The sequence below is a fragment of the Oncorhynchus gorbuscha genome, linkage group LG10, assembly GCF_021184085.1.
Source record: "Oncorhynchus gorbuscha isolate QuinsamMale2020 ecotype Even-year linkage group LG10, OgorEven_v1.0, whole genome shotgun sequence".
In the NCBI taxonomy this organism is placed as follows: Eukaryota; Metazoa; Chordata; class Actinopteri; order Salmoniformes; family Salmonidae; genus Oncorhynchus; species Oncorhynchus gorbuscha.
This window is the reverse complement of record NC_060182.1, coordinates 28496629-28524193: the sequence shown is the minus strand read 5'-3', so window position 1 is coordinate 28524193 and position 27565 is coordinate 28496629. Positions and strand designations below refer to the sequence as shown.

General features: G+C 41.1%; 1 protein-coding gene across 5 annotated transcripts in view; it reads left to right on the top strand.

Moving 5' to 3' along the window:
• Positions 1-387: 387 nt before the first annotated feature.
• The window catches only part of nadka (NAD kinase a), a 35295-nt gene continuing 8117 nt past the window's right edge, over positions 388-27565 (top strand). The window contains exons 1-5 of one of the 5 annotated variants that reach the window (XM_046365534.1): positions 388-520; positions 5072-5233; positions 12702-12785; positions 26760-26889; positions 27143-27251. In XM_046365534.1, coding sequence (XP_046221490.1) covers positions 5085-5233; positions 12702-12785; positions 26760-26889; positions 27143-27251 — 472 coding nt within the window. In that variant the 5' untranslated portion in view covers positions 388-520; positions 5072-5084. Of the gene's footprint in view, positions 704-5071; positions 5234-12701; positions 12786-24456; positions 24852-26759; positions 26890-27142; positions 27252-27565 lie in introns of those variants that run through there. The other 4 variants (XM_046365533.1, XM_046365535.1, XM_046365536.1 and 1 more) reach the window with 4 other exon arrangements.

The following is a 27565-nucleotide window of genomic DNA, read 5'->3' as shown; positions in this document are numbered from 1 at the left end:
ATGTGACTTGCTTTGCTCTCCAGCGCAGGGCACCATTAAAAGGAGTGATAACTGGGGTGGCATTAAATGTTTAGGAAGATCAGCTGAAAGTGAAGATTTCCGGTGTCTGTGATGCTTGCCGTTTGATCCGGTGGAGAGTGTGGGGAAACGGAGAAGACATTGTCTGTCGTGTTGAGGTTTGATGTAAGGTCTTAACAGCAGGTAGCCTCGTGGTTCGAGCATTGGGCCAGTACCCAAAAGGTTTCTAGATCGAATCCCGAGCTGACAAGGTAAAAATATGTCGTTCTGCCCCTGAACACTGTTCCTAGGTCTTCATTGTAAATAAGAATTTGTTCTTAACTGACTTGCCAGGTTAAATATATGTAGGCCGTGAATGGCCTCACACTCCAGTACAGTAGGTGGCGGCGTAAGCAACTTAAATTTGATGCGATCAGCCAACACTATCCCGAAGAAGAAGTCACAGGCTGCTGCGGGGATACAGCTGGATACTATTGAACGCCGAAGACCGTATTTTTGCCAGGCAAGTCATAGACCGTATAAGTGGAGAAGAGGCAGTTCGAGGCAACAGTAATGGAGAAGCTTTGATCCAACGTTTTTCACGCCACTTCGATACGAAGTGATTTTCATAGCAGGTTAAGAGAGCCTTTTCGGTAGTGCGGCCCCAATTTTTGTGGCAAATCATAACGACGTGTTACCTCAAACGGTGAGCTGCCTTGAAGGCGTTGACGTAAAGTAGATAGCTAGGCTATTTTGCTTGCTAGCCATCAAACTCGCTAGCTAGCGCTTAAAAGTTGGCTTGGACAGCTAGTCCGGGTTTCTCTGTTGAAGCTGGTTAGTTAGCTACATTTTTAGCCTGACAGATTTGCTATCAGATAGCTCACGAGATAGTTATCTTGATAACTAGTTAGGTAGCATGCTTAGCTAGGTACCTGTTGTGTTGCTGTTAATTGAACTAACATTTAGGTAAATACAGTAGGTTGAAAGCCGACGCCGAAAACATTGGTTGCTCGACCTACGCCGAGGAAGGAGAGTAACTGTTTTGTCATCGACAATGAAATATTCTTATGGTTACTGTTGAATTTGTTGGCACCTTTAAATTATTGCACATTTTCTCATAATAAGTAACTGTTTCAACACTGTCTGCTCAGGCAAAAACGTCTAAACTTGGAACCAATCAGTACTCCTGTACGTACCTCTCATGATGAACGCAGCCAATGATCTGCTTCTACCTAGCTAAAATGTAAATACAGCCTCACATGAAATGGTGATCCGAATGTCTGTGTGTTAAGTCAGAGGGACTAACCTAACTTTAGCTCCGAAAGACTGAATGACGTAAGATAAATATTACTTTGAGTGCACTTGAAATATGCAGCATCCTATACGAATGGTCTTGATGTGCCTGCTTAGGATGCTAGTGTTTCATGAGCTATTTCTCAGTGAATTCAATTTTGAATCATGTTTTGGCATGATTGTTTAATTTCAATTAACTAGTTGCAAGCTTAAACAGTCAATCATATAAGTTTAATATTAGTCCAAACAAAATAATGTAGATAGGAAGATGGATGCTAGAATGGAGGTTTAAAAACGACAGCTGCATATGTATATTAGCCAATACATATGGCATAACATAAGCGTACCTTACAATGCGAACTTCTCTAAAAACAGTTGTACAATGTGCTCTGCAATTAAATGACCAGAGTTTGATTTCTAAACCAGATTATTTGTCATAGTAATTGCCCAATACCAGGGCTGGGAATTTCCAGGAAGCTCATGATATAAACACTGCAAAAAAAAGAAACTGTCCTCTCACTGTCAACTGCGTTTATTTTCAGCAAACTTAACATGTAAATATTTGTATGAACATGATTCAACAACTGAGACATAAACTGAACAAGTTCCACAGACATGTGACTTACCGAAATGGAATAATGTGTCCCTGAACAAAGGGGAGCGGGGGTCAAAAGTAAGTCAGAAGTACTGCAGTGCATCTCCTCGTGTTGCTGTGAGATGTTACCCCACTCTTCTACCAAGGCACCTGCAAGTTCCCGGACGTTTCTGGGGGGGAATGGCCCTAGCCCTCACCCTCCGATCTAACAGGTCCCCGAGGTGCTCAATGGGATTGAGATCCGTGCTTGTCGTTGGCCATGGCAGAACACTGACATTCCTGTCTTGCAGGAAATCATGCACAGAACGAGCAGTATGGCTGGTGGCATTGTCATGCTGGAGGGACATGTCAGGATGAGCCTACAGGAAAGGTAGCACATGAGTGAGGAGGATGTCTTCCCTGTAACACACAGCGTTGAGATTGCCTGCTATAACAACAAGCTCAGTCCGATTATGCTGTGACACACCGCTCCAAACCTTGATGGACCCTCCACTTCCAAATCGATCCCGCTCTGGAATACAGGCCTCTGTGTAATGCTCATTCCTTCAACGATGAGTGCAAATCCGACCATCAAAAAAAGTGAAGAGCACTTTTTGCCAGTCCTGTCTGGTCCAGCGATGGTGGGTTTGTGCCCATAGGCGACGTTGTAGCCAGTGATGTCTGAGGACCTGCCTTACAACAGGCCTACAAGCCCTCAGTCCAGCCTCTCTCAGCCTATTGCAGACAGTCTGAGCACTGATGGAGGGATTGTGCGTTCCTGGTGTAACTCAGGCAGTTGTTGACATCCTGTACCTGTCCTGCTGGTGTGATATTTGGATGTACCGTTCCTGTGCAGGTGATGGTACACATGGTCTGCCACTGCGAGGAGGATCAGCTGTCCGTCCTGTCCGGCAAAATAAATACAATATAGCAAGTAAAATACTGGAATGGTAGATTTGCAGTGGACTAATGTGCAAAGTAGAAATATAAATAATGGGGTGCAAAGGAGCAAAATAAATACAGTAGGGGGAGAGGTAGTTGTTTGGGCTAAATTATAGATGAGCTATGTACAGGTGAAGTAATCTGTGAGCTGCTCTGACCGCTGGTGCTTAAAGCTAGTGAGGGAGATAAGGGAGATTTTTATAGTTCGTTCCAGTCATTGACATCAGAGAACTGTAAGGAGAGGCGGCCAACGGAATAATTGGTTTTGGAGATGACCAGAGAGATACCTGGTGACCAGCGAGCTGAGATAAGGGGGGACTTAACCTAGCAGGGTCTTGTAGATGACCTAGAGCCAGTGGGTTTGGCGACGAGTATGAAGCGAGGGCCAGCCAATCAATCCACCTACAATAGATCAATCCACCAACAATAGGTGATTGTAGCCCAGGAGTGGCTGATGGAACTCTTCAGCTGGCTAGCTCTGGAATAATTAATGTTTGCTCCGAGATCGACGTAAGCCAATAGTCACACGGACAGCAGCTAGCTAGCTGCGAGATCCAGGTGTAAATGTCCAGAGCTTGTGGTTGAAATCCGGGGATATGGAGAGAGAGAGAGGTCCCGTATGTTCTGGTCATGTTGTATAAAACTGGCTATCACTTTTCGAGCTAAAGGATATCTGATGACCATCAACTGTGGTTAGCTGAATACTAACGCTAGCCAGTAAGCTGGCTAACTTCTGAGCTTCTGGCTAGCTTCTATTGTGGATTTCAGATTTGAGGTAAATACATTTTTTTTTAAATTGGTGAGGTGGGTTGCAGGAGAGTGTTTTGAAGTTGAGTTTTTGGAAAATAAAATATTTATAAGATATGCGAAGAAAGATGTAAATGTATATATACACGGGACACAACAAGACGTTGTATATCATTATGTATTTAATTAGTGATTCCTGCCTTGATGACTGTATTAGCTTTACAATACATGTCCTATAGATTTTTGTAGTCTTAAATTATTACTTGGAATAAACTGATAGCTAAAATGCTCCTTGTCCCGGAATGACATGCTAGCTAGTGATAAAACTATCTTCTCTTGCTAGCTAGCAACATATCTACTTGTTGTAATTAGCTAGCTAACTAGCAAGATAGTAAAGTAGCTAAGGTTGTTTGGAGTCATTTTACAGCTTGCATTGATGTTATAATGATTCTGTAACTACAACTAAATAAAATACTTTACCTGATAGAGCAATTTGTCAGACGGAGATCTCTCGAGCTGTCACCAACTGTCTACTGCCTTTGGTATGGATCATGTCATTGGCAGACGTGATTAGCAACAACCGTTCCATGGATAGTACAGGTGTTGTGATTGGTTTACAGTGTAGTACTCTGCAGTGTTTGTCTGTCCAGCTAGCTAACATAAAATGTACCTACATTTAGGAAAAATTTGGAAGAGTTGACATTGTCAACCAACAAATGTTTTCAGAAGAAATAAATATACACTATGTAAAAACCAGCTCCTCTGTCGACAGTGATCAATCATCTCAAAAACTAAAGCAGATGGCTTGTGCGGCCCACCACCTAGATTAATTGCCATTCGAGCCGGGTTTAATAACCTTGCCGTAGTAGGCTCCATGACAAGAGAATTACTAGCCAAGTTACTTGTCATACTAGCAGTGGTTAGACTATTTTGGAAAAGTGAGCTAGCTAACTTAGCTGTAACAGATAGCTAGCAAGGTAGTTATTGACTGGCTTGCAATCACACTTGTCTTTATATGTAACTAGCTAGATATCTAGCTAACGTAATGCTGACAGCATGATCAACGCAATATGATATGTAGCTAGTAATACTTCATGGGTAATGTAATTTGCACAGTCGGTGTTCCTATGCAATTTCTTGAGCCTCCATACATACATACAGATACAAGTTAAAGGTCTTTTCAAAGTGTGTCATATGCCACTGACTAGCTAGATACTTTGTATGCTAAATGTTGCACATACATGCTATAACTTTACCAAAAAGACAACATGCTTAAGTTTATCTTACTAGGTACTAGTTACGCTGACCTTGCGTTCTAAGCTAGCAACTGTATCATTTGGCATTTGTCAACAGTAGTCCAAAGCTGAAGCTTATAGACTCATATCATATAAGGTTAAACTCTGGGCTATGTAAACCGTAAAAGAGACACACTTTTGAAGGCAACCTGTTACCCTGCCTTGTTGACTGTGTAGACCTGACGCCTCCCTTTTTGTCCCTTCGTGGCCTGTTTCCTATCAGACTGTGAGCTGAGATGGAAACTGGAGAGCAGGTTGGAGTGGAGGCTGTCCCCTACTGCTGTTCTGACTTTGATAGTGGGGAGACCCCCGCCCGTGGCCTGGCCATCCGCACCAGAAAGACCCGCAGTCTGAGCACCTCTTCTGCCACTGCCTGCGACTACAGGTACCGTATTACATTTACATTTAAGTCATTTAGCAGACGCTCTTATCCAGAGCGACTTACAAATTGGTGCATTCACCTTATGACCTCCAGTGGAACAGCCACTTTACAATAGTGCATCTAAATCTTTTAAGGGGGGGGGGGGGTAGAAGGATTACTTTATCCTATCCTAGGTATTCCTTAAAGAGGTGGGGTTTTAGGTGTCTCCGGAAGGTGGTGATTGACTCCGCTGTCCTGGCTTTGTGAGGGAGTTTGTTCCACCATTGGGGGGCCAGAGCAGCGAACAGTTTTGACTGGGCTGAGCGGGAGCTGTACTTCCTCAGTGGTAGGGAGGCGAGCAGGCCAGAGGTGGATGAACGCAGTGCCCTTGTTTGGGTGTAGGGCCTGATCAGAGCCTGGAGGTACTGAGGTGCCGTTCCCTTCACAGCTCCGTAGGCAAGCACCCCGTTTTCACTTCACCGTGTGGAATACTAAAATAAACGATGGAACAATCAAATTTAAAGTCACTCTTGGTTTTCTCACTACCCTATTTTTTTGTTATTCACATGAACTTTTTCATTTTCAATGTGTATGTTCAAATTGTATATGCACACTTCTGGGAGTACCAGGTTTCTCCCCAGAGAATGTAACTGTGGTACTGCGCCACCCTGTGGATTGGCTACGCCACTATGTGATAAAAAAATATATACATCTCAAGTTGAGGGAGCGTGTAATTGGCATTCTGACAGCAGGAACGTCCACCAGAGCTGTTGCCAGAGAATGTTACTTTCTCTACCATAAGCTGCCTCCAACATTGTTTTAAAGAATTTGACAGTACGTCCAACCGGCCTCACAACCGTGGACCACGCCACCCCAGGACCTCCACATCCAGGCTGCTTGACCTGCAGGATCGTCTGAGACCAGCCACTCGGACAGCTGACGAAACTAAGGAGTGTTTCTGTCAGTTGTAAAGCCCTTTTGTGGGGGGAAAAACTCATTCGGATTGGCTGGGCCTGGCTCCCCAGTGGGTGGGCCTATGCCCACCCATGGCTGCACCGCAGCCAAGTCATGTGAAATCCATAGATTCGGGCCTAATGAATTTTAAATTGACTGATTTCCTTGTCTAAACTGTAACAAATTTTGTTTTGAGGACATTTTTGTACTTTTTATTTTAGGCCAGGCACCATATCCCAATAGGGTAAAAAAAAATGCTCAAGAATGCACAAAATACCAGTTACAAACTTTTATCCCTCCCCTGTGCCGTACTCAGCAGCACCATTACCTTGTTGGAGAATCCTGCATGCTTCAACCATGATTATGAACATCTGGTGTTGAGGTCGACCGATTTATGATTTTTCAACGCCGATACCGATTATTGGAGGGCCAAAAACGCCGATACCGATTAATCGGCCTTTAAATATTTTATTTTATTTGTTATAATGACAACCATACTGAATGAGCACTTATTTTAACTTAATTTAATACATCAATAAAATCAATTTAGCCTCAAATAAATAATGAAACATGTTCAATTTGGTTTAAATAATGCAAAAACAAAGTGTTGGAGAAGAAAGTAAAAGTGCAATATGTGCCATGTAAGAAAGCTAACGTTTCAGTTCCTTGCTCAGAACATGAGAACATATGAAAGCTGGTGGTTCCTTTTAACATGAGTCTTCAATATTCCCAGTTAAGTTTTAGGTTGTAGTTATTATAGGAATTATCGGACTATTTCCCTCAATACCATTTTGTATTCCAATAACCTTTGACTATTGGATGTTCTTATAGGCACTTTAGTATTGCCAGTGTAACATTATAGCTTCCGTCCCTTTCCTCGCTCCTCCCTGGGCTCAAACCGGTAACACAACGACAACAGCCACCATCGAAGCAGCGTTACCCATGCAGAGCAACGGGAACAATAACTAGAAGGCTCAGAGCGAGTGACGTTTGAAACGCTATTAGTGCAAGCTAACTAGCTAGCCATTTTACTTTGGTTACACCAGCCTCATCTCGGGAGTTGATAGGCTTGAAGTCATAAACAGCGCAATGCTTGACGCACAACGAAGAGCTGCCGGCAAAACGCACGAAAGTGCTGTTTGAATGAATGTTTACGCGCCTGCTTCTGCCTACCACCGCTCAGTTAGATACTTAGATACTTGTATGCTCAGTCAGATTATATGCAACGCAGGACACGCTAGATAATATCTATTAATATCATCAACCATGTGTAGTTAACTAGTGATTATGATTGATTGTTTTTTATAAGATAAGTTTAATGCTAGCTAGCTACTTACCTTGGCTTACTGCATTCGTGTAACAGGCAGTCTCCTTGTGGAGTGCATCGAGAGAGGCAGGTCGTTATTGCATTGGACTAGTTAACTGTAAGGTTGCAAGATTGGATCCCCCGAGCTGATAAGGTGAAAATGCCAATTTCCGATTGTTATGAAAACTTGAAATTTGCCCTAATTAATCGGCCATTCCGATTAATCGGTCGACCTCTAATCTGGTGTTGGCAAAAGGGTACTGTGTTTTAGCGACTGAGAAGGAGGCATCTGTCGTATGGTAGAGTATGACAGTTGAATCAACATAAGATATTTCCTGGTGAGCAATGCTTTTCAGATAACACACAGACCCATAATTGCCACTTTCACACTTAATTTATTCCGTTTTGGTAGGCCTAAATGTGCTAGCCTCTCCTTTGCAGTGTGGTTTGAGGTTGACAGAGAGTATATATACACAGCCCATTACGACATGTCCGTGGTTTGAAATTCCACCATCTCAAATGTGAAATACTGTACAGTCCCTCAGACAACCAGAGCAGGAAACGACACATCAAGTGTGTTTCCCCACGGTGGATGATGCAGGAAGTGGAGGGAGTGTGTGTGATGGCAACTACCAGCTGAGCCCTCCATAAATTATCATCGTCTTAAGCATCACACACACAAACACATTGTGTTTGTCTGCAGCCTGTAGTGTAGTAACAGATAGCAAACTTTTAGAACCAGACCGCTAATAGGATTTGCTAACCTGAGTCACATGACCTGATTGACCAGAGGGCCTTCTGAGAGGGGAGGAGAGGCAGTCCTCTTATCCAGCAGCGTCAGAGCAGGTGAACTCATTTAGCCCAATTGGAAATGGCCTTTCACCCCTAATACAATCTAAGTTCTAAAACAAGTACTGATATTTTAATTTTAATGAAGAAGCTGGCTTTCTATCTGTATTTGAGAACTTAGAAGATAACAGGTCACTGTGTGTGAAACTGAATGTTTCTTTGTTGCAGCCTAATTTATTATGTTCCTATTTCATTATTTGCTGTTGTAGTATTTCCAAAGCTGAGGTTGGACATAAAATTTTAATCAGATGAATAGTATTTCTCAATTGGTTAAGCTTAAATTTCAGATGGGTGATGAGGGTGTTGCATAATATCATATTTAATTTGACTTCCTTGCAAAATAATTTCTATTACCAGCCCTAAAAATGAATCATACCTATATCTGAAGACATGTTAATAGCTTCCAACGTCTCCTGAAAATTGCAGTAGAATTGTCAAAATATAATAATTAGTGCGGCAATTATTTTGCAACCTCTCATTGTAAATGAGGGGATATTGAAAATGTAGGCCTAGCCTATGCAGGATGGGTACTTTGTTTCATACCAAACGAACAGACCCAGGGCTTAGTATTCATTCTTCTCATGGTTTGAGGTTTCATAAATGATTTTGAAAAGGCATCCTGAGGTGTCTCAACACATTTATACTACCGTGCGAAAGTTAACACATACTCACCTACTTATTCAAGAGTTTTTCTTTTCTACATTGCAGAATAATAGTGAGGACATCAAAACTATGAAGTAACACACGGAATCATGTAGTAACCAAAAAAATGTTCAACAAATCAAAATATTTGAGGTTCTTCAAATACACTGCACCTGTACATAGCCCAAACAACTACCTCTTCCCCCACTGTATTTATTTATTTTGCTCCTTTGCACCCCAGTATTTCTACTTTGCACACTCAAATCTACCATTCATGTCTGAATTGCTATATTGTATTTACTTCACCACCATGGCCTATTTATTGCCTTCTCACCTCATTTGCTCATATTGTATAGACTTATTTTTCTACTGTATTATTGACTGTATGTTTGTTTTACTCCATGTGTAACTCTGTTATGTGTCAAACTGCTTTGCTTTATCTTGGCCAGGTAGCAGTTGTAAATGAGAACTTGTTCTCAACTTGCCTACCTGGTTAAATAAAGATGAAATAAAAAATAGCCACCCTTTGTCTAAATGGCAGCTTTGCTCACTTTTGGAATTCTCCCAACCAGTTTCATGGGGTAGTCACCTGGAATGCATTTCAGTTGATAGGTGTGCCTTGTTAAGTTGTGGAATGCCTTAATGCGTTTGATCCAGTCAGTTGTGTTGTGACAAGATGGAGGGGGGGGGGTATACAGGGAGAGCCCTATTTTGTAAAAGACCAAGTCCATATTGTGGCAAGAACAGCCCAAATAAGCAAAGAGAATCGACCGCCCATCATTACTTTAAGAGATGAAGGTCAGTTATACGGAACATTTCAAGAACTTTGACACTGGATGAAACTGGATATCATGAGGACCCCCATAGGAAAGGAAGACCCAGAGTTAATTCTGCTGCAGAGGATAAGTTGACAATCTCAAAAATTGCAGCCCAAATAAGTGCTTCAGAGTTCAAGTAACAGACACATCTCAACATCAACTGTTCAGAGGAGACCGCATGAATCAGGCCTTCATGGTCGAATTGCTACGAAGAAAGCACTACTAAAGAACACTAAAAAGAAGACTTGCTTTGGCCAAGAAACATGAGCAATGGACATTTTAAAAATTTGAGATTTCTGATTTCAACCTCCGTGTGTCTGTGTCTGTGTATTTCCCACCCTAAAGCATGGTGGAGGTTTTATGGTGTGCGGTGCTTTGCTGATGACACTGATTTATTTGACCAAGAAGGAGAGTGATGGAGTGCTGCATCAGATGACCTGGCCTCCACAATCACCAGACCTCAACCCAATTGAGATGTTCTGGGATGAGTTGGACTACAGAGTGAAGAAAAAGCAGCCAAGAAGTGCTCAGCATATGTGGGAACTCCTTCAAGAATGTTTGAATAAGTGAAGCTTTTATATTTAAATTTTTTACTTGAACTCTAAATGGTTCTCAAGAAAAGCTCATCCATTGTTTAATAATTGCCTTTTTGCCTTTGTACAGATTACCATGTCTTATTTTCAATAAATTGAAAATTATATACTTTGAAAAAAGTATTTTTCAAACAAGCTTCGCAGACCTGGCTCCAATTTTCAATTTCATCCCCCTGAAAAGAGAACAAAAACGTCCCTTTTGTTAGTCTTTCAAAGATAATATTTGTAAAAATCCAAATAACTTCACAGATCTTCATTGTAAACAATGTTTCCCATGCTTGTTCAATGAACCATAAACAATTAATGAACATGCATGGCTAGGGCCATCCCCCCCCCCCCCCCCATAAATGTCCGGGAACTTGCAGGTGCCTTGATGGAAGAGTGTGGTAACATCTCACAGCAAGAAATGGCAAATCAGGTGCAGTCCATGAGGAAGAGATGCACTGCAGTACATAATGCAGCTGGTGGCCACACCAGATACTGACTGACTTGATTTTGACCCCCCCCCCCCCCTTTGTTCAGGGACACATTATTCCATTTCTGTTAGTCACATGTCTGTGGAACTTGTTCAGTTTGTCTCAGGTGTTGAATCTTGTGTAAATATTTGTATGAATATAACATGTTAAGTTTGTTGAAAATAAACGCAGTTGACAGTGAGGGGACATTCCTTTTTTTGCTGAGTTTATTATGGCTCAACTCAAATGTGCTGGTTGACAACTGTGCCATACAGATTGCAAAATATTTGGGAAGAGATTTGATGTACGTAGTCCATGATACAGGGTGTATGAGTTGATATATAATACAACGCAAGATTCAAGACTTTGTGCTTTTCAGCTAAAATTATTACATAGAATTCTTGCCGCCAACAAAATGTTTAATATTTGGGGCATAAAATCATCGAAGCTCTGCAGATTTTGTTGTGAGGGTACAAAATCTATAGACCATTCATTTTGGTATTGCCCCCAGGTAGCCTGTTTCTGGTCTCAGGTTAAAAAAATTGACCCTAGAAATCGTACTGTTAGGAGATCTGGAGAGATCGGGTCAGTCAATTACTAATATTCTTAGTAAAAGTATTTATCTTCAACTCGCAATCTGTGGATTCGATTAGATTGGAATTGTACGTTAAACATCATAGCATAGTTGAAAGGTATGTGTTGCGTATAAATCTTAAGGTGGCCAGCAGAGAGAGGTGGGTTGGGACGTGGATTTGGAGACAAGTGGGAGTGGAGTTGCAGAGCTGGAGATGGAATGAACAAATATTTAATGTAAAGAATTACGTCAAAATAAAACAATTTTATGTTTGAATGACACTGAGGGGCAGTGTTTTTACAGCTAATGCCGGTTTGTCTGAGGCTTGATGCCGTGCAGGTGTTTGTACACATGCAAATACACACACACTCATTCAAATAAACTCATATTAGAACACACTGCATGTAAAAGTGCCAGACATGCACACAAACATAGAGTTGGCATTGCTATTATGATTTTAGTTGTCCTTGATGTTCTTTGTTATAAATGTTTTATATATACATTTTCTTTGCATTGTTTGCTGTTTTCTTCTGTCTCTTTCTTTTTTCTCTGTAGTTCATTTTCTTGGTTGTTGGTGCATTTGGGGGTTCTTGGGGGTGGGGAATGGATATTCTTATTTTTTTCTTCTTGGGGGGGCTGTGGGAGGGGTCTTGAATGGTTGAGGGACAGTTATTGGGGAACTCTGGGGGGATCTTGGGGGGTTAGGGTTAAAGTGTTTTGTCCTGGTGGGAGATCTTTCAACGTGCCCTTGAGCAGGGCATTGACCCTGGATGCTTCTGTGTGTCGCTCTGAATGGGAATCTGTTGGATGACTGGTATGGTGTAGTTGTTGAGCGGCTTCACTGCAAGTATATTGTATGTTTCGGATAATCAATATATAGAATTTAAACTCCAAGACAGTTGGAAAAGCATTCCAGGTGAAGCTGGTTTAGAGAATGCCACGAGTGTGCAAAGCTGTCAAGGCAAAGGGGGGCTACTTTGAAGAATCTCTTTTTATTTAGCACTTTTTTGGGTACTACATGATTCCATATGTGCTATTTCTTAGTTTTGATGTCTTCACTATTCTACAATGTCAAAAATAAAGGAACCCTTGAATGAGTAGGTGTTCTAAAACTTTTGACTGGTAGTGTATAGCTATTACTTTCTGACCTTTTTTTAAAAGTAGCTATTCTCACCTAAACACAGGGGAGGAACCAGAAGGGTTTGAATTGAGAAAGACCAGACTACTGGAATTATTTTCATTTAGGTTGTTATCGGTATAAAACTAATCACCTGTTTCTCTTTGTCATTCAAATGTTTCAGGAGAAATCAGTCTCTACATGGACCAAGTCCTGTGACCACTTTTGGACCGAAAGCATGTATGCTGCAGAATCCACACGCAGTCATGTAAGTCCCTAACAACGGATGTTTTTAAATTACACATGGTGCTTGTGATTCTTACCAACTTTTGTGGGGGAAGAGTCACTTATTTTCCACACAGTTAATTAGAATGTATTGAGTAATTGTTTTGTGCATGCTTTTTCGAGCAGTAGTTAAATCAATTATTAGCCATAAAAATCTAAAATTGACTACACTCCACCCTGACTTGATATTTCATTAACAATATTTTATATATTCTGGATAAAATCTCTTCCAGCTAAATAGTTATTGAAGGAAGTTGCCTTAGAAGGAAGTCAGAACCATGCCATGCTTTTGTCTGCTGCTATTGATTGGCGCAAGTTCCTGTGCTTAAGATTTATGATGTATAACATAATTGAATCCAAACCATAACTCAATATAAATTGCCTGATGTAAGAAACTTGGATCACTGAGGGTCAAAATAGTTTGAATCTCCCCATTGTCGGGAATGACTCCTAAATGGTATTTGGACTCAAGTGGAAACCTTTTTCATTTCTAATTACACTGAACCAGTCAGACAACATGGACTGTTCACCTGCATCCAATAAGTAAAGTCTTCTCCATTCCATTGGGGTCAAGCTAGGCTTTGTTTGTCAACCGACATAACATGGTTAAGGCTATACTCTGCAGCTTTCCCATGCTGAAGATGGATCTATGACAGAACAGAGAGCCGGTCAAGTGATTAGCCCGCTTCTATATAGATCTGGCCCTTCTTTGGCCATGGTTAATTAACAAACCTCCAAACGAGCTTCAATGCCATACAACACTCCTTCCGTGGCCTCCAACTGCTCTTAAATGCTAGTAAAACGAAATGCATGCTCTTCAAACGATCGCTGCCCGCACCTGCCCGCCCGCCCGACTAGCATCACTACTCTGGTTCTGACTTAAAATGTGTGGACAACTATAAATACCTAGGTGTCTGGCTAGACTGTAAACTCTCCTTCCAGACTCACATTACGTATCTCCAATCCAAAATGAAATCTAGAATCGGCTTCCTATTTCGCATCAAAGCCTCCTTCACTCATGCTGCCAAACATACCCTCGTAAAACTGACTATCCTACCGATCCCCTACCGATCCTTGACTTCGGCGATGTAATTTACAAAATTGCCTCCAACACTCCACTCAGCAAATTGTATGCAGTCTATCACGGTGCCATCCGTTCTGTCACCAAAGCCCCATATATTACCCACCACGACCTGTATGCTCTCGCTGTATACAGTGTGTGCAAATGGCGTGAGGTAGGCAATAAATAGGCCATAGTAGCGAACTAATTACATTTTAGCAGATTAACACTGGAGTGATAAATGAGCAGATGATGATGTGCAAGTAGAAATACTGGTGTGCAAAAGAGCAGAAAGGTAAATAAAAACAATATGGGGATGTGGTAGGTAGATTGGGTGGGCTATTTACAGATGGACTATGTACAGCTGTAGCGATTGGTTAGCTGCTCAGATAGCTGATGTTTAAAGTTAGTGAGGGAAAGGTAAGTCTCCATCTTCAGTGATTTTTGCAATTCGTTCCAGTCACTGGCAGCAGAGAACTGAAAGGAAAGGTGGCAAAAGGAGATGTTGGCTTTGGGGATAACCAGTGAGATATACCTGCTGGAGCGCGTGCTACGTGTGGGTGTTATCGTTAGCTGAGATGAGGCGGAGCTTTACCTAGAAAAATCTTATAGATGACCTGGAGCCAGTGGGTCTGGGGACGAATATGTAGCGAGGGCCAGCTGACTAGAGCATACAGGTCGCAGTGGTGGGTGGTATAAGGGGCTTTGGTAACAAAACGGGTGGCACTGTGATAGACTGCATCCAGTTTGCTGAGTAGAGTATTGGAAGCTATTTTGTAGATAACATCGCAGAGGTCGGATCGGTAGGATAGTCAGTTTTACTAGGGTAATTTTGGCGGCGTGAGTGAAGGAGGCTTTGTTGTGAAATAGGAAGCCGATTCTAGATTTAATTTTGGATTGGAGATGTTTAATATGAGTCTGGAAGGAGAGTTTACAGTCTAGCCAACCACCTAGGTATTTGTGGTTGTCCACATATTCTAGGTCAGAACCGTCCAGGGTTGTGATGCTAGTCGTGTGGGTGGTCTGGTGCCGGCAGCGAACGGTTGAAAAGCATGCATTTGGTTTTACTAGCGTTTAAGAGCAGTTGGAGGCCACGGAAGGAGTGTTGTATGGCATTGAAGCTCGTTTGGAGGTTAGTTAACAGTGTCCAAAGAAGGGACAGATGTCTATTCAAACAGCTCTTAAGTATCACAGTATTATTCCAACCTCAGTGTGGAAATATACACTGAACAAAAAATATAAACACAACATGTAAAGTGTTGGTCCCATGGGTCATGATCTGAAATAAAACATCCCAGAAATGTTCCATACGCACAAAAAGCTTATTTCTCTACAATTCTGTGCAGAAATTTGTGTAAATCCCTGTTAGTGGGCTTTCCTCCTTTGCCAAGAGATTCCATCCACCTGACAGGTGTGGCTTATCAATAAGCTGATAAAACAGCATGATCATTACACAGGTGCACCTTGCGCATGGAGACAATAAATATCCACTAAAATGTACTTTTTTCACACAACACAATGCCACAGATGTCTCAAGCTTTGAGGGAGCGTGCAGTTGGCGTACTGACTGTTGGATTGTCCACCAGAATTGTTGCCGGATTGATTGTTAATTTCTCTGCCATTAGCTGCCACCAATGTTTTAAAGAATTTGGCAGTATTTTTAACAGGCCTCAAACACAGACCACGTGTATGGTGTCGTCTGAGCCAATGGTTTGCTCATGTCAACATTGTGAACAGAGTGCCCCATGGTGGTGGTCGGGTTATGGGCAGGCATAAGCTACGGACACAATTGCATTTTATAGATGGCAATTTTAATCCACAGAGATACTGTGACGAGGTCCTGATACCAGAGTTCGACCGATTATGATTTTTCAACGCCGATACCGATTATTGAAGGACAAAAGAAGCCGATGCCGATTTAATCGGACGATTTAATTTTTTTTTTTTTGTAATCATGACAATTACAACAATACTGAATTAACACTTATTTTAACTTAATATAATACATCAATAAAATCAATTTAGCCTCAAATAAATAATGAAACATGTTAAATTTGGTTTAAATAATGCAAAAACAAAGTGTTGGAGAAGAAAGTAAAAGTGCAATATGTGCCATGTAAGAAAGCTAACGTTTCAGTTCCTTGCTCAACATGAGAACATATGAAAGCTGGTGGTTCCTTTTAACATGAGTCTTCAATATTCCCATTGTAATAAGTTTTAGGTTGTAGTTATTATATGAATTACAGGACTATTTCTCTCTCTACCATTTGTATTTCCTATACCTTTGACTATTGGATGTTCTTATAGGCACTTTAGTATTGCCAGTGTAACAGTATAGCTTCCGTACTGCTGCTCGCTCCTCCCTGGGCTCCAGCCAGGAACACAATGACAACAGCCACCCTCGAAGCAGCGTTACCCATGCAGAGCAAGGGGAACAACTACTCCAAGTCTCAGAGCGAGTGACGTTTGAAACGCTATTAGCGCGCACCCTGCTAACTAGCTAGCCCTTTCACATTGGTTACACGAGCCTAATCTCGGGAGTTGATAGGCTTGAAGTCATAAACAGCAGAGCTGCAGCAAAACGCACAAAAGTGCTGTTTAAATGAATTCTTATGAGCCTGCTGGTGCCTACCATCGCTCAGTCAGACTGCTCTATCAAATCATAGACTTAATTATAACACACAGAAATGCGAACCTTCGGTCATTAATATGGTCGAATCCAGAAACTATCATCTCGAAAACAAGACGTTTATTCTTTCAGTGAAATACGGAACCGTTCCGTATTTTATCTAACGGGTGGCATCCATCAATCGAAATATTCCTGTGACATTGCACAACCTTCAATGTTATGTCATAATTACGTAAAATTCTGGCAAATTAGTTCGCAATGAGCCAGGCGGCCCAAACTGTTGCATATACCCTGACTCTGCGTGCAACGAACGCAAGAGGAGTGACAATTTCACCTGGTTAATATTGCCTGCTAACCTGGATTTTTTTTAGCTAAATATGCAGGTTTAAAAATATACTTCTGTGTATTGATTTTAAGAAAGGCATTGGTGTTTATGGTTAGGTACACGTTGGAGCAACGACGGTCCTTTTTTGCGAATGCGCACTGCATCGATTATATGCAACGCAGGACACGCAATATAAACTAGTAATATCATCAACCATGTGTAGTTATAACTAGTGATTATGATTGATTAAGTTTAATGCTAGCTAGCAACTTACCTTGACTTCTTACTACATTCGCGTGAAGCAGGTGGTTAGTGTTGGACTAGTTAACCGTAAGGTTGCAATTTTGAATCCCTCAGCTGACAAGGTAAAAATCTGTCGTTCTGCCCCTGAACAAGGCAGTTAACCTACCGTTCTTAGGCCGTCATTGAAAATAAGAATGTGTTCTTAACTGACTTGCCTAGTTAAATAAAGATTAAATAAAGGTGTAAAAAAAAAAAACTCAAAAAATCTGCGTCCAAGTTACCAATTTCCAATTGTTATGAAAACTTTAAATCTGCCTTAATTAATCGGTCATTGCGATTACAACTTTAACTCTGTACAATCTTTAACTGTTTATTTTTGGTGTGTTTGTATGTGTATAGTTGAAGTCTGATGTTTACATACACTTTAGGTTGGAGTCATTAAATCATTTTTCAACCACTCCACAAATTTCATGTTAACAAAATATAGTTCTGGCAAGTCATTAAGGACATCTACTTTGTGCATGACACAAGTCATTTTTCCAACAATTGTTTACAGACAGATTATTTCACTTGTCATTCTCTGTATCACAATTCCAGTGGGTCAGAAGTTCACATACACAAAGTTGACTGAGCCTTTAAACAGCTTGGAAAATTCCAGCAAATTATGTTATGGCTTTAGAAGCTTCTGATTGGCTAATTTACATCATTTGAGTCAATTGGAGGTGTACCTGTGGATGTATTTCAAGGCCTACCTTCAAACTCAGTGCCTCTTTGCTTGACATCATTGGAAATTCAAAAATCAGCCAAGACATCAGATTTTTTTTGGGTAGATCTCGACAGGTCTGGTTCATCCTTGGGAGAAATTTCCAAACACCTGAAGGTACCACGTTCATCTGTACAAACAATAGTACGCAAGTAAAACACCATGGGACCACGCAGCCGTCATACCGCTCAGGAAGTAGAGGCGTTCTGTCTCCTGGTGCAAAAAGTGCAAATCAATCCCAGAACAAGAGCAAAGGACCTTGTGATGATGCTGGAGGAAACGGGTTCAAAAGTATCTATATCCACAGTAAAACAAGTCATATATCGACAACCTGAAAGGCTGCTCAGTAAGGAAGAGGCCACTGCTCAAAAAATGCCATAAAGCCAGACTACGGTTTGAAACTGCACATGGGGACAAAGATTGTGCAAAAAGTACCATGGTCTGATGAAGCAAAAATAGAACTGTTTGGCCATAATGACCGTCGTTCTGTTTGGAGGAAATAGGGGGAAGTTAAAGCTTGGTCGCAAATGGGTCTTCCAAATGGACAATGACCCCAAGCATACTTCCAAAGTTGTGGCAGAATGTATTCAGGACAACAAAGTCAAGGTATTGGAGTGGCCATCACAAAGCCTTGACCTCAATCCTATAGAAAATGTGTGGGCAGAACTGAAAAGGCCTGTGTGAGCAAGGAGGCCTACAAACCTGACTCTGTTACACCAGCTCTGTCAGGAGGAATGGGCCAAAATTCACCCAACTTATTGTGGGAAGCTTGTGGAAGGCTACCTGAAACGCTTGACCCAAGTTAAACAATGTAAAGGCAATGCTACCAAATACTGCTAAATGACTTAAATGTAAATGTAAATGTACTAATTGAGTGCATGTAAACTTCTCACCCACTGGGAATGTGATGAAAGAAATAAAAGCTGAAATAAATCATTTTCTCTATTCTGACATTTCACGTTCTTATAATAATAATAATAATAATAATAATAATAATAATAATATATGCCATTTAGCAGACGCTTTTATCCAAAGCGACTTACAGTCATGTGTGCATACATTCTAATAAAGTTGTGATCCCAACTGACTTGAGACATGACATTTTTACTAGGATTAAATGTGAGGAATTGCAAAACTGAGTTTAAATGTATTTGGCTAAGGTGTATGTAAACTTCTGACTTCAACTTTTATTTGTACACACACACACACACACACACACACACACACACACACACACACACACACACACACACACACACACACACACACACACACACACACACACACACACACACACACACACACACACACACACACACACACACACACACACACACACACACACACACACACACACACACACACACACACACACACACACACACAGTACCTTCGTGAAGTATTCAGACCCCTTGACTTTTTCCACGTTTTGTTAGGTTACAGCCTTATTCTAAAATGGATTAAATACATGTTTTCCCCTCAAGCGACACACAATACCCCATAATGACAAAGCAAAAATGTTTTAAAAAAAAATGTTTTTGCTATTTTATACAAAATAGTAAATTGAAATTACGTTTACATAGGTAGTCATACCCCTTACTCAGTAATTTGTTGAAGCACCTTTGGCAGTGATTACACCCTCGACTCTTCCTGGTTATAACACCACAAGCTTGGCACTCCTATATTTGGGGAGTTTCTCCCATTCTTCACTGCAGATCTTCTCAAGCTCTATCAGGTTGGATGGGGAGCGTCGCTACTCAGCTATTTTCAGGTCTCTAAGATGTTCGATCGGGTTCAAATCCCTCCCCTGGCTGGGTCACTCAAGGATATTCAGAGACTTGTCCTGAAGCCACTCCTGCGTTGTCTTGGCTGTGTGCTTAGGGTTGTTGTATTGTTGGAAGGTGAACCTTTGCCTCAGTCTGAGGTCCTGAGAGCTCTGTAGTAGGTTTTCAACAAGGATCTCTCTGTACTTTGTTCCATTCATCTTTGCCTCGATCCTGACTAGTCTACCAGTCCCTGCCACTGAAAAACATCCCCACCGCATGATTCTGCCACCACCATGCTTCACCGTAAGGATGGTGCTAGGTTCCCTCCAGATGTGACGTGTGGCATTCAGGCCAAAGAGTTAAATCTTGGTTTCATCAGACCAGAGAATCTTGTTTCTCATGGTCAGTCTTTAGATGCCTTTTGGCAAACTGTAAGCTGGCTGTCATGTGCCTTTTTACTGAGGAGTGGCTTCCGTCTAGCCACTACCATAAAGGCCTGATTGGTGGAGTGCTGCAGAGATGGCTGTCATTCTGGAAGGTTCTCCCATCTCCACAGAGGAGCTGTGTCGGTGTGACCATCGGGTTCTTTGTCACCTCCCTGACCAAGGCCTTTCTCCCCCTATTGCTCAGTTTGGCCGGGCGGCCAGCTCTACGGACAGTTCCTTCGACCTCATGGCTTGGTTTTTGCTCTGACATGCACTGTCAACTGATCTTTATATAGACAGGTGTGCCTTTCCAAATTATGCCCAATCAGTTGAATTTACCACAAGTGGACTCCTATCAAGTTGTAATAACATCTCGAGTATGATCAATGGATACAGGATGCACTTGAGCTTAATTTCGAGTGTCTTATCAAAGGGTCAGATTTGTTTTTTACATTTGCAAAGATTTCTAAACCTGTTTTTGCTTTCTCATTATTGGGTATTGTGTGTAGATTGCTGAGGATTTTTATTTATTTAATTCATTTTAGAATAAGGCTGTAAAGTAGCAATGTAGAAAATCAAGGGGTAGGAATACTTTTCCGAAGGCACTGTATACCGAAGTATGTGGACAACCCTTCAAATTAGTGGATTCGGCTATTTCAGCCACACCCGTTGCTGACCGGTGTCTAAAATTGAGCATCCAGCCATACAATCCCCATAGACAAACATTTTGGCAGTAGAATGGCCTTACTAAAGAGCTCAGTGACTTTCAACGTGGCATCCTATACCTTTCCAACAAGTCAGTTCGTCAAATTTCTGCCCTGTTAGAGCTTCCCTGTTCAACTGTAAGTGCTGTTATTGTGAATTGGAAATGTTGTTGCACCTAGACATCTCTGCTGCATCGTGGTCAGCCACACAGGCTCGAAGAATGGGACCACTGTGCTGAAGCAGTGCTAAAAATAGTTTGTCCTCGGTTGCAACACTCACTACCAAGTTCCATGCAAGGTTCATACAGAAATGTTTTGTCAAGATGTTTTGTGTAGAAGATCTTGACTAGCCTGCACAGAGCCCTGACCTCAACTCCATCGAACACCTTTGGGATGAACTGGAAAGTCGACTGCAAGCCAGGCCGAATCGCCCCCGACCTCACTAATGCTCTTGTGGCTGCTGTGGGGACCTGCCTCCATTCCAACATCTAGTGGGAAAGCCTTATCAGAAGAGTGGAGGCTGTTATAGCAGCAAAGGGGGGTGCAACTCCATAATAATGCCTGTGATTTTGCAATGAGATGTTCGAGGAGCATGTGTCCACTTACTTTTGGTCATGTAGTGTAAAACACAGGACAATTACTTTTTTGACTACACTGGGCCTTTAAGACACTGGTCAGACACTCGGAGTAAGAATCTATTCTTTAAAGTTTCTCAGCTGGTGAACAAGACAATTTGAGATTGTGGAAAATATTATTATGCTTTGACATTGGTTATTCCCCATAATTTGCAACAATCGTGAGGAGTCATCGCCGGCTGTAGATTTTGTGATTTTACGTTCCAAAGGGACAACATGGAATAGTGATACATGGTGTAGTTGAATTAAATCATTTACATTTACATTTAAGTCATTTAGCAGATGCTCTTATCCAGAGCGACTTACAAATTGTTGCGTTCACCTATATCATGTGAAATATACCTTCAATTCATTGTCAAAAGTGTGGGATATTATGTTGCATGTACACTACCGTTACAAAGTTTGGGGTCACATAGATATTTCCTTTTATGGGTTGATCATACAGAAATATACAGATATTATTCCAAATCAATTGCCTGTATGGTGTGTGAAACGATCACTTACTGCCTTATCGATAATCAAGAATTCTGCTGGTAACTCTTAATGGACAGCTCATGAGGGCTCCTCAATGTCTGCCGAATAGGCTTCAGGCTTAGTTTTTATTTTTACCCATAAGAGTATAATTAAAATATCTCTTCTCAGCACTTACGACTGGTTTTCAACTCTCAGGTGCTTTGTGGATACAGGCAAAGATCACACATTATGGGATAGTCTGCGTACAGCTCATGAAAGACTCTTATCAAAGCAGTTTGGCAGCCCCTTAGATTGGCCAGAGCCTTCCTTGACTCGGGCCATCATGTAACTTGGTTATTATACCGTCTGCTTTAAGCAACAATAATGGATGAAATGTGACTACGTACGTTCACACACACACATGCATATTGACTCCACACACTTACATATATACACTTTCACACTCTTTACGTACCATGCTGCTGCACTGTTTATCTATCCTGATTGCCTAGTCACTTTTATCCCTACCTACATCTACATATTACCTCAACTACCTTGTACCACTTCACATTGACTAGGTACCGGTACTCTTTGTATTTCGTCTCATTATTGTTATTTTATTGTTACTATTTACTTATTTTGTAGCAAATTTGTCTAAATGTTCTTAACTCTGCATTGTTGGGAGAAGGCTCGTAAGTAAGCGTTTCAAGATAGTCTACACCTGTTGTATTCGTCGCATGTGACAAATAGAATTAGATTGGATCAGCATCCTCAGGTGCAAAGCCTCTAGGCTGGCTATAAGTAGCAGAGAGCCTATAAAACTCATACAGCCTGCCTATCAGCAGTGTTGGGAAAAGTACTCAATTGTCATACTTGAGTAAAATTATAATTTACCTTGAGTAACTTTCTATTAAAAAGTTGAGTCACCAAGTAAAATACTACTTAAGTAAAAGTCTAAAAGGATTTGGTTTTACATTTACTTAAGTATCAAAAGTAAAAGTATACATTTCAAATTCCATATATTAAGCGAACCAGACTTCCATCATTTTCTTATTTTTACTTATAGCCAGGGGCACACTCCAACACTCAGACCATTATTTACAAAAGATGCATTTGTGTTTAGTTTGTCCGCCAGGCCATAGGCAGTAGGGATGACCACGTGTTCTCTTGATAAGTGCATCAATTTCAGTTTCTTGTCTTGCTAAGCGTTCAAGATGTAACTAGTACTTTGAGTTGTTATGGAAAATGTATGGAGTAAAAAGTACAATATTTTCTTTAGGAATGTAGTAAAAAATATAAATGAAGTACATATACCCCCCCAAAAAACTACTTAAGTAGTAGTTTTACTGAAATACTTTACACCACTGCCTACCAGTACTCCTTGATAAATACATAACTGAGTAGCAGTGTAGGTTTGATAGTGTGCTTTAGAGGGAAGACATACAAACATGAACATCAACCGTGCGCAGGTGGTCATCCTTTCTCCTCTGACCACAGAACATCGGCCTGCATTTTCTATTCATTTCCCGGCGATTCTACATGTTGATTAAACTCAAAATATGCTATTCTGTTATTTCGAAATACATTTTATTAGCATAATAATGTTTCTTACTTTATGATGGTGTAGGCCTATATTTAAATTGAATCATAAGATACTCCAAGGGTGTGGCTATTGAACTCGTTTAGGCCTGGCTATTCTAGTGTTAATTGGTTCTTCAGCCATGACTGGGAATGAAGAGGGGTTTTCTCTTGGAGAGGTGTGTGTGTGTGTGTGTGTGTGTGTGTGTGTGTGTGTGTGTGTGTGTGTGTGTGTGTGTGTGTGTGTGTGTGTGTGTGTGTGTGTGTGTGTGTGTGTGTGTGTGTGTGTGTGTGTGTGTGGTTTCTTCATTCACTATTTGACAATTGATTGTCACCCGTCAGACTTATTAAGGTAATCTTGTCTATAGATAACATCTGTTATTAAATGTGTGAAATTTGTTTAGGTTTAGTTTCGATGGGCCATTATCAGCTGGGCAGGCAACTGACTTCCTCCTAAAAATGTTTAACACATTCTGTTTGTTATTGAAATTCTTACAATGTCAGTGTGTTAAATAGACTTATTTAGGAAAAGTCCAGGACTGGGGGGAGATATGACTTAAAAAATGGCAGAGAAATTACATTTTAAAAATGGCATGAAGTTCAGAAGACGGTGGGTCTAGGATTAATTAGTCTGTTCATGACTCAATGCTATAAGCAATAACACCTTTATAACATTTCCCTGGTAAGCCATTTCCTTGTCTGGGTGGGTGTGTCCATTTAAACTACCCAACCCTAATTGGAAGGGCATTTTTCTTTGTGTGTGTGTAAGAGAGACCGACGGAGACACTGGGGACTGTGTAGTGATGGACTATAGAGAGAATCCACACCCTTAATATATCTGGTATGACAAAGAGCAGTCTTTGACAGGCTCTTGTTTTAGGATGGCTCCTTTTTCTTGTATTTAACAAAATACCAGTATGTGGTAGTTGAAAGTATTTAGCTCTTACTGTATATGCCCTAGGAAACCTTTTAGGTTGGCCTACCTGGGGAAAATCCGCTTGAACATTGTTCTATATCATAACACAGCTAGCCAATGAGAGGGTAGTCTTCCCTTAAAGGGGCAGGTCTGTAGTGGTTGTGGGCGTTACTTGTGGTGATGTCATCTTTCAGGTCTGTCTTAAGATGAGTGAGCGGTTTGGATGACTGGCAGAATAGAGATTTAACTTTTAGACGTTGTTGTGTGTACAGCAATCCAAGAAGAATTAGTGACTAGTTTGGCTTTCCTGGTGTTTTAATGAGGGGAAGAGATTGAATACAGCTCATGGGAAGACTACAGAGCAGAATGAATTGTTTTGCTTTAGATTGTGGAATCGGTAGACTGAAGAGCAGGTAGCAAGGCAACCTGGCCGTTAGTGCCTTCCACTCATCTCTACTAGAAGAAGCCTCATCACATGCAGGCAAACATGAAATTCAACCAGTGTGTGCAACAGCAAGCTCTGGAGAACAGCGACAACAAAGTGTGGAAATGGTAAGAATATTCTCGTTCCTCTCTGTCTCTCGGTCTGCTGACAGCGTTTCTCAACAGGAACATGGTGGTGCCAGCAATGTTTGACTGAATTTTTAACCTGCATTGTCTTCTATTGTTGGCAGTAAGTTTTGTTTTAACACATTTTCTATGTGAAACATTTATCTCAAAAGAACACTTTGATCTTACACAAGGTCAACAGACAGCCTAACCACAGAAAAATTGTAATTCACTGGCTGTGTAAATGTGAAGCATCCGCTTGGCGTTTTCACTTACTACCAAATATGGTAGTGAGAGGAAGCCCAGTGGTTGAAAATGGAAGGAGATGGATTTTGGCTGACCTATGGATGCATCAACTTAAACATTTTATCTTAATAGTTTTCTGTTCCCAAAGCTAGAATCTGTTATGAGCAGTGTGGACTAAGTTTTTTTTTTTGTAGGAGTGCAAAGGTGAATTGAGTTGTATCACACACGTACATCAGAGTAGTCATTCCCTAACAGAAATATGCAGTTGCATGCTAGAACGGGCCAACAGGATCTCGCTAGCTCATCCACCTCGTTTGTTCTGCACACTGACTAATTTGTTCCCATTGGAAACGACAGGCTGTGGTCTATCTTGGCTTAGTTATAAAAACATCTTTGGCCTAACTATGGTTTTCCCTAAATTAGGCTACTTGTGGATTAGTTTGGGTTTTTGTTTGAATTGGCCATTTGAGTTTTCACTTAAGGTAATGTCTAAACAGCTCATAAAGTCTACAATGACTGATAAAGCCAATCACAGGCAAGTGTAATGATACATTACAAGTAGCCTTACTTTGAATAAATGGCAAGTGCAAGTTCTACCGTGTAACAATTGATAAAGTATTTAAGTGCATCTGTAAACCTTCATAAATGTACACGACTTTGTAAATATGAAACGAATACAACAGTGGAAGTTGACAAGAAAAATACTTCCTTATTATGTAGTGATGGGAGAATAATTTTGACTATCGCAATATTATTTTTTAGCTTGTTGTCTGTACCTGCTCAAACTCCAGTATTTGTCCTTCATAGCTTGTTCTCCATTTTATTTTTTAAATAGGAAGCCTATTTGTTTTCAGCACTTATTTCCATTACTGATCAAAACTCGTTTTCATGGCTCTCTTGTCTCTCTGCAGCAGACATATGGTGCGCAATATGTTTGGACCATCGTATAGCAATATATATTGTATCAGCACCTTAGTATTGTGATAATATTGTATCGTGAGGGCCCTGGCAATTCCCAGCCCTAGAATTATGACACCAAAGCATTTACAATCTGTACCCTTAATCGGGGTGATATTCCTGCACCTTGGTTGGAACGCGAGGTCCCTGTGATGAGTATGTAAATGTACTGGTCCCTGTCTTGACCCTTTTGAACTCTGATGTTGCTAGACTAAGCCCTGGCCAATAATAGGATAGGTGTTAAGCAGCCTTGCCTCTTATCCAACTGGGCAAACACAAACCGTATGAAGTAACACTGAGCCAACAAGAGCTCAAAACATGGCTATTGAGAGCTCACCGTGCCCAAACCAGAAATGTTCCACAGCCACAACGCTTACATGTTACAGTAGTGAGCAACCATGATATAATTACAAATGTGTAAACTATTTATTTACATACTGTACCTCAAGATGTCAAGGTGAGCAATGACTTGTCAACTATTGCTCTTAGCTGTATGTTTACAAATGGTGCTCCACCAAAATGGTATAATTTTGGAAACCCCGATTGGGTCAATGAGTCATGCATGTCTCTATATTAAGGAACAACATTTCAATGTTTCTCTTTATTGCTGCAATCCCTTTGATCAAATAATGAGTGATCAAATTGTCCAGTCAAATATGACCATTTTGAAAAGGTATTGATTTAAATGTGGTCGTTCTCGCCATCCAGGCACATTCAGGACCCAGCCAGTCAGAGGCTGACGTGGAACAAGCCTCCCAAAAGTGTCCTTGTCGTCAAGAAGATCCAGGATGCCAGTCTACTGCAGCCTTTCAAAGAGCTGTGTGTTTTTCTCACAGAGGTAGGACTTTTGCACCTTTTTTTGCTGAGTCCATCTATTCTCATATTATAGCTTTCTGCACCTTAGCGACCTGTGTAGTATATTACTTCCGTTTCATTAGTCTGCAATGAAGTCCTTGAAAACAGAGGTTTTAGTGACTGAAAATTTGTACTTTTTTTTTTTTTACCCAATCCTGTCGACCCGTTCGACTTCTAAAGGGTGATTACATGTGCATGTTGCTAATGCATATGTTTATACTTGTGCGTTGTTCTAGCAGAAAAACATGATTGTTTATGTGGAGAGCAAGGTCCTGGCGGACACAGCCATTGCGGGTGATGAGAGCTTTGGGGCCGTCATCCAGAAGTTCTGTACCTTCAGAGAAGGTGAGGAGACCACTAGCCATCAGAGGACTGGGTTGTATTGATTAGTGCACACCGTAGCACTTTTCTTTACATCAGAAAACAAGTATGCATTATCTTATGGGAGAGGTTTAGTGGCGGCAAGTAGCCTAGTGGTTAAGAGTGGGCCAGTAACCAAAAGGTCGCTGGTTCGAATCCCTGGGCTGGCAAGGTGGAAAAATCTGGGTGTTGATTTAAGGCACCTCTGATTCAAAGGGGTTGGGTTAAATGCGAAGACACATTTCTGTTGAATGCATTCAGCCGTCCAACTGACTAGGTATGCCCTTTCCTTAGTTCCT